Source organism: Antrostomus carolinensis, unplaced genomic scaffold, assembly GCF_000700745.2.
Source record: "Antrostomus carolinensis isolate BGI_N321 unplaced genomic scaffold, ASM70074v2 scaffold21169, whole genome shotgun sequence".
NCBI classification, from domain to species: domain Eukaryota; kingdom Metazoa; phylum Chordata; class Aves; order Caprimulgiformes; family Caprimulgidae; genus Antrostomus; species Antrostomus carolinensis.
Genome location: NW_010338130.1, coordinates 2,495 through 10,572, shown reverse-complemented (window position 1 = coordinate 10,572; position 8,078 = coordinate 2,495). Strand labels below are relative to the sequence as shown.

The following is an 8,078-nucleotide window of genomic DNA, read 5'->3' as shown; positions in this document are numbered from 1 at the left end:
CTGCTGCGATCACCAGAGGATTAAGAACTGATTTGGCCAATCAGCTCTACTCTGAACTGCAGACAATGCCTTTGGTCGGACCCTGCTGGTACCAAACAGGGAGACAGTCAGGAGGATTCAAGCATCACAAGATCTTTTCAGCCGAGAAGCACTTCAATGGCAGGGAGCTGGGTGCACTACTTGGAGAAGCTGTCCAGCCTCCCCCGGTCTGGAGCAACTCGCCAAGAACAAGCCAGGGACAGTGTGGCTGAAAGGCACCTGCCCAAAGTAGGTGGCAACGAAGGGCCCACCTGGATGAGCCTTTCCTGTAAGAGGAAGCAATTGTTCCCTCTCATCCAGTCCCACTTCCTTCCACTGGCACCAGCCAACTCTTCAGGTGGTGCAGGCAGCTCATGAGCTTGCCAATGGCCAGGATGGCTTGCTAACACAACGTGGGGCCCTGCAGCAGGGCAGGCTCTCAGCACCCACTTGTGCTCACAAAAAGCCCCAACGAGCTCACACCCCAGCCCTCTGCAGGCACCTTTCCATTCTCCTTCCATGCCATGCTGACAGTTTTCACAGTGACTGGCAAGACAAAGACTGCAGGATCAACCTAGCCTGTTAGAAGCTCACACAGAGGACCTGGGGCACTTCAGGGGAGGAAACACTCAGCAGGGAGACACAGAAGAAGAGTAGGACCATGCAAGAAGAAGGCAGGAAAAAAACAAAAAAAAAGCTTTGAGGAGCAAAGACAAGGGTAAAGGCAATTCTCAGCGGCACGTTTCGTTCCTCCCCCCACTTTTGTTTTTCTGTTTCTTGCTGCTCCTACCTCAAGAATAACCTCAGGAGACCTCACGTAATCCAGCAGTGGCAGGGAAAACAAAAAAACCTTTCCTTTTGATGTCCGGAAGGATGGAGAAGTCCGTGAAGGATCGACAGCAGCCCCTGGAAATTAAAAGATGAGCACGATCATCGAGCAATGTCAGGAGCAGTATTGCACTGTTGACTTGAAAAGGGCTTCCATGTTCCCACAGTGGGATTCCTCTCTTTCTTACTGACACACTCCCTCTGGAACACACCACAGGGACTCCTTAAACTGTCGTAAGGGGCCGTGGAGAAAGACAAGAACGTGAAGTTGGCTTTCTGCTCTCCCGATGTGGTCTGGCCCGTTACAGACTCTGGCAGCAGGTACAGGGGCACAAGGTGCCATTCAAGTGCCCATCTTGTCAAGCTGGCCAGGAAGCACTTTGTGACTGCTTTGTTTGTACAATGTCACGGTACCTGATGATTTGAGGGCATAATCAGGCATTGGGACTTGGTTTTCTTCCAGCTTCACCAAGACTTGATTGATTATCTCTTGAACAGCCTGAGAAAGAACACAAAGGAGAGCGCCTGTTAGCAGGAAAAGGAATGGGGCAAGCAGCTCCCTTGCAAGGCCAACCAAGGTGAACTGGGACAAGGTTTAACTGAGATGGAAGGATGGCCGGAATTACCCGGAAACCTCCCAAGTTTGCTTTACTCTGATTGACCCGTATATCAGAATGGAGGGGCTTCTCACTGCCATGCTCTGAATGCTAAAGCTGCGGGAACAGGCTTTTCCTGTGGAGATGTCCCATGCCGGGCAACACAGACAGACAAGCCTGGGCATGACATGGGACTAGGGCAACTGTGGACTGCTGAGACTATTCTTTCTTTCCAGTCCTCCCTCAAGGAGGACCCAAGATCTGCACAGAGAAGAACCTACGACTAAGAAAATTGTCATTCCTGTCATGGCTCTCTCTTCCCCCATAGGGAAGTGTGGAGCAACAGGAAAAGGAAGTGTGGCAATGCACAGCACTTGTTCCCTCAGCATCAGTCTTTTGACTAGCTATGACCGGGAACTGTAGCAGGATACATGCCAGAGGGAGGAAAGAAACCTCTGAGGAGAGCCTTCTGCAGGGTGCCCTTACCCATCCGGTAAAGCCTGGGAGCTTAGCCTGCTTCAGGGCTTCGTGGAGAGCACGCTCCGTGACATCCTTTGCGCTCCAGCGCAGGTGAAAAAGCTCCTCCTGGAGCTTACGTAGCTGTTCTGGAAGGCTCAGGGTTTTGCCCTGCACTTCTGGTAACTTGTCTGCTGCTGGCCTAGAAAACATGAGCAACAGCAATACGGTAACTGTTGTGGCTGGCCTGTCAGATGCCGTGGGAATGTGAGCGAGGCAAGAAGCCTGGCTCTGGATGACTGTCAGGGTAAGCGCCATCTTAAGCGGTTGGGAGAGTTAGTTCTGAAGTTCTTGGAGCTTTGGGCTGAGAAGCTGCTTCCCAAGCTCCTGGGTCCACTTTGGGGAACTGCTGAACATCTCAAATGCCCAAAGGCATCTTTTTCCCTGTGAGAAGTGCCCCTCTGCGTACGTCTTCATGGGCAACTGCTGCTACACTGATCTCAGCCTGTCTTTCCCATGGCCTCTCCTCTCCTTTGAGGGAGCGATGCTGCTTGCAGGGGCTTTCTATTGCAGCCCAGCAATGGACTCCCAAGCATCAAGGGAGAGAAATAGATGCAGGATGGAGAAGGCTGCCGTTCCCTTTCTCAGGCATTTGCAAGGTGGAGCTGCAAACAGCCCAGCCCAAGGGGAAGGGTGGACGGACAGGTGGCTCCAGTCCTCTAATGGACATGGGGAGCTATAGCTGACTTTGGCAGAAGGGAAGAAAGGGCAATGGGAGAAGGTCAAGGAATCATGTCAAGTGAAGTTTGTGTGAGATAGGCCATAACCAAAATTCTACTGGGGCTGAGGGGCAGAGTTGCTTTAAAGAACTGTCTGGGCAAGGGGAGATCATTTTTTACCTCTGAGTCTTCCAGTCGCCTCCAAGGATATGCAAGAGCTCCTGGAACGACAATGAAGGGAACAGTCATTCTAAAGAGAAACAGGCCTTCTGCAGCAATGAAGGCAGCACACAATGACAGTCTCTGTGCAGCCAAGGGAAACAAAGAGTTACAGACACCATGCCTATTGGGTGCTCCACTAGCGTGCACTGAGAAAACACCACCGTGGACCGGCAGGCAAGATAGAAGACAATTCTGGTGCAAAGGAATCCAATACTGCTCCAAACCAAAGGACTCAAGTCTTCACACACAAAACTGAAACCTATGCAGGCTCAACACTGCTTAATCATTATTCTTCATCAGCCGTGTGCAACGCCACAAACTGTGGAGACACTGGTGTTCGGTCCAGTTGACCTTCGCCTGAATGAGCTGCCAGGGTGGCTACGGTACCTGGCCTTAGCCACAGGCTTTTAATGCGTGGCACTTTCTGCCCTGGTGTTACGCTGGCAGAACAGCCCTGATCCGAAGAAACCTAAATGTCACCTGCTGTTGGGGAGCCTGAATATCGGAGGAGATGTAGACCTGACATACCGCTGCAGTCCTCCAGACGCTGTCCTTGCCAAGCTGTCCCACGTAGTAAACACCTGTCAGACACACACCAAAGCTCTCCTTACATATAGAACATGAACATGACATACATGTCAGGCTGGGTTATGCCTCGGGCTGCCTGCTCCCCTTTCCTTGTCTCTCCCAGGTGCCATAGCTGTCTCCCCTCTCTTTGAAAGAGGTCATGATGACATACGGGCTCTGCAGTTGATGGACGTTCCCTGCTGCAGAAGCTTCTCAGACTCCTGGGGCAAGTGAGGTTAGCCACTGCCTCTCCCTTGGCTTAGCCCTCTTGGGGAAGACAAGTGACCCCTTCCTCGCCCCCACACCCGTTCCTCTGAAGTGGGGGGACCAACACACCTCCACTGGGGACTTTCTGCTCTTAGCTGGGCTCCTCTGGTCACAGCAGGGGAAACAGACCAGGGCAGAATGGAGCCCTGAGGACCTCCTAAAGCACCATCCTCAGGCCTGAGCTATTCAAAGACTCACCGAAAGAGAACAGACCGACAAGCAGCACCAGCATCACTGTCTTCAGAGTCTTCATTTTCCTACGGAGCAGCAAGGAGGAAAAGGATGGTGAAGCTGACAGTACCCATGCAATTAAGCAGCAGACTCGAGAGCAGCAGTAGGGACTGCAGGTCTGGAACCTGGCGTTCCTGGCTGGAGGACTGGCTTGATCCTGCACAAGCTCGAGTCAGTGGTGGAGCTGTCACCAAGTGCACCAGTGGGGCGTTTGGTACGGCAGCGAGTGGCACTGTTTTGTTCGGGACAAAGGGCTCAAGATTAATTCTGGAATAGGAGAAGGAGTTGCAACAAAAGCTGTGCCTGTGCTTCACATCCATGGGGGTAGAGAGGGATTCTTTGGAAGTAGAAGGGACAGAGTGAATGCCTGTTTCTCCTGCCCACCATCCCATCAGTACTTGTGCTGAAACTGTGCTCCAGCCCCTCTCAAGAAAAGGTTCAGCCTATCGCTAGCCCTTCCTTGGCGTAAATGCAGACAAATGCAGACTGAGCCAAGAGGAAGGGAGGGATGGTTGAATGTAAGGGCATGCTGGCAAGCCAGGGGCAACCAAGGAAATGCCAAGGAAGCACCCTGGTGGCCAGGCCCTGTTCACCTGAAGCCTGATGTGCCAAGTGCCGGCACACACTGGTCTGCAAGACGGAAACTCCTCCTGCCTCCTCTACAAGGCTCTCAAAAGGCTTACAGCCTACACTTCATCAGGAACAACCAGTCCCCATTTGTTTTACTAGAAACCTTCTTTCACCCTGCAGAGGATCTGGTGCTCCTTTTCCTAAGGCACACCACTGGGGAGGAGCTGACCAGGTTTCCAAAGGAAACCTCATCTGTCAGGAACACAAGTCACATCCACTGCCAGCAGAGGAATCACCGGTGTCCTTCTGGTTCGGGTCAAAAAGAAAACCAAGGAAGCTCAGGGCCATAACCCATTCCGCAGAGAGCAAGACAGGACTGCGCTAAGCTCTTGCATCTCTCAGGATGTATGTGGGCAACCGCTTGGGCCTCCCTCCCTGTGAACCAAAATGGACTCATTCCTCATTTTGCAGAGACAAAAGGCTTTCTAGGCCTAGTCGTAGCACTTGTGAAGAGGCTGAAGAGACTGCTGCCACCCTCCATCAGCTCCAGACCAAGCACTCGGGCTGCCCTCATGTTCTTCCCCTGTCCGCCCCCCACTCACCCCAGCTGATGAGGTGGAAAATACACTTGGGGAAAGGAGAGGAGGGTTAATCCAACATACCCGTTCAGATTGTGGGCCTTCCTTGACTGTCTCTCTGTATCTGCTGAGGTGCGGGTACCAGGGACCCTGCTTGCTCAGGAGCGAGTCAAAAACTCTGTGATCTCCGTTCCCTCAAGAACGAGAGTGACAAAGGAGCAGGGACAACCCCAATCTTATGCCCTGCTGTGCTTACCTCAGTGCCGACAACACTTTGTGACATCAATGGCAGTGGATGATGTCACAACAGCACCACGTTTTGAGGCAAAGTCCGACCTGACAGGGAGCAGGTTTTGCACCCCTCTCCACAAGGGAAGAAATCTTACAAAACCACAGTGTCTCCTACCAAGGAGTCAGCTCTTTGAATTCCCACTTGTGGTGGTTTCACTTGGCTAGCACTTGACTAGCAACCAAACACAGCTGTTCACTCACTTCCCCCCCACCAGGTTCTCTGTATCAAAATAATCATCAGGTGGACCAGGCTGCTAAGATCAAAGTGTCTCAAGTAGAACTGGACTCGCAACATAAGGGTGAAAAATTTTTAGCCCGCTGGGCCCATGATACCTCAGGCCATCAAGGAAGAGATACAACACATAGATGGGCTCGTGATCGAGGGGTGGACTTAACCATGGACATTATTGCACAAGTCATTCATGACTGTGAAACATGTGCTGCGATTAAGCAAGCCAAGCAGTCAAAACCTATTTGGTATGGAGGACAATGGTTAAAATATAAATATGGGGAAGCCTGGCAGGTTGACTATATCACACTCCCACAAACACGCAGTGGCAAGCGTTACGTGCTCACCATGGTGAAAGCAAACACTCAGTGGTTGGAGACATATGCTGTGTCACCTGCCACTACCTGAAACACCATTCTAGGCCTTGAAAAGCTGGTCTTGTGGCGACATGGTACCCCAGACAGAATTGAGTCAGGCAACGGGACTCATTTCTGAAACAATCTCATAGACACTTGGGCCAAAGAACATGGCACTGAGTGGGTGTACCACATCCCCTATCATGCACCAGCCTCCGGGAAAGTTGAATGATCCAATGGGCTGTTAAAAACCACACTCAAAGCAATGGGTGGTGGGACATTCAAACACTGGCACACAAGTTTAGCAAAAGCCACCTGGTTAGTCAACACCAGCAGATCTGCCAACCGAGCTGGCCCTGCACAATCAAGACTTTTATGTACTGTAGAAGGGGATAGAGTCTCTGTGGTTCACATTAAAAACATGCTGGGAAAAACAGTCTGGATTATTCCTGCCTCAGGTAAAGGTAAACCCATTCGTGGGATTACTTTTGCTCAAGGACCTGGGTGCACTTGGTGGGTGATGCAAAAGGATGGGGAAGTCCAATGTGTGCCTCGAGAGAATTTGATGTTAGATGAAAATAGCCAATGAAGTGCATATCATAATCGCTATGGTTGTTGTGTATTATACTAACGGCTTTATATTAAGACTTTCCCCAGGTTAATGAAGAAGGAACTCTAATGGAACCAGAGCTGGTGCCCAACAACTTCTTCAAGATCAACAGCTTCAACCCGCAGACCCTGAGCATGGACTGTGCGCGATATGCCAGCTACAAGTTCCAGATGCAGCATGGAACAGAGACTATATACCATCCTCCTGCTGTGCCCAACATCAGCTACTCCATTGGCTGTGCAACTTCCACATCATCTCTTCTGCCTTGAAAAACTGTCATGACAGACAGAACCCAAGGTACTGGACTAAATGAACTTAATAGACATTTTGAAGGAATGACCCATAAACTAAGGGAATTATATTTGTATGTATATGTGTGTGTATATATATGTATAAAACTTGAGCATGACGTGAATGGTATGGAATAAGGGGTGGAAACTGTCCTGGTTTTGCTAGGATAATTTTCTTCTCAGCAGTTAGAAGAGCTGTGTTTTGGTTTCAGTTCAGACTTGTTATGAGAACATCATTGATAACAGTACTGATGTTATTAGTTGCTGCTGGAGCTCAAGGCCATCGTGTTTGGCTGTTCACAGCTGCATTAAGACTGGGAGGGAGAAGTGCAGTGAATAGCTGGAAAGCACTGGGTTATCACTCATTTGCATATCTTATTACTGTTATCACTATCACTACTATTTTAATATTAGTTTGGGTTTTTTTAATTTTTCTTTTATTGCTATTATTAAACTGTTTTTATCTCAACCTACAAGCCTCCTAATCCTTGCCCCCAGTCCTCTCCCCTATCCCCTGGGCTTGGGGGGGAAGTGGGTGAAGGGCTGCGTTGGCTGCTAGCCAAGGGCTAGCCCAGTAAAACTAACACACCCTTTTTTCCTTCTTTCCTTCTTTCCTTTCACTTTATATTAATCCCTTCTGCCTCAGGCTGACTTTGTGGATCCACAGGGGAAGGTGGTGAAGCTGGGGGCCTTCTCCATAGGACAGACGGTGAAGAAGACTGTTACCATAGCAAACAACAGCGCTGCACCTGTCACTTTGAAGCTCACTCTCAAGTCCACCATGCCAGAGCTGCAAGAAGCTGGGCTAAGGCCCCTTCCTTCACTGGAGAGTGCTTTGGTGTGCCTACAAGGATGTCTTCAGGTAGCTATGAGCCGCTCCAGGCGGGAGCTAGTAGCTAATTACAGTTGAATGCTGCCCTGTCCTCTCTGCTGGGACTGCTCTACCAGCAGATACTTGCCATGGGAATGCCTCCTCTGAGCTAGGTGTCAGGACTCCCCTCATAACCAGAAGTGAGAAAAAGGTACAACTCTCCTAACACGTTTTAGACACCTATGTTGGTATGTGGCCATGTATATTAGATATGGAAAGGAAATAAGGAAAGACCAAGAGTTACAGCACTCTTGGAACTCATGTGAAATTACTTTGGGAGACTTGGTCCAGCTCACCATGGCCAGATGGACACATCACAGGAAAACACCTTTGGTACCTAGGGATGTGCACCAGGGAATGAGTGGGATTGGAGCAATTT

At 50.2% G+C, this 8,078-nt stretch overlaps 1 protein-coding gene across 1 annotated transcript in view; it reads right to left on the bottom strand.

Annotated features, from left to right (window-relative positions):
- Positions 1-3,926, bottom strand: part of LOC114818918 (SUN domain-containing protein 3) — a 5,732-nt gene extending 1,806 nt beyond the window's left edge. Inside the window, exons 1-6 of the mRNA XM_029086855.1 lie at positions 3,872-3,926; positions 3,368-3,420; positions 2,798-2,838; positions 1,929-2,100; positions 1,261-1,345; positions 809-924 (exon numbers count right to left, since the gene is read on the bottom strand). Of these exons, the coding sequence (XP_028942688.1) occupies positions 809-924; positions 1,261-1,345; positions 1,929-2,100; positions 2,798-2,838; positions 3,368-3,420; positions 3,872-3,926 (522 nt within the window). The remainder of the gene's footprint in view (positions 1-808; positions 925-1,260; positions 1,346-1,928; positions 2,101-2,797; positions 2,839-3,367; positions 3,421-3,871) is intronic.
- Positions 3,927-8,078: the final 4,152 nt, after the last annotated feature.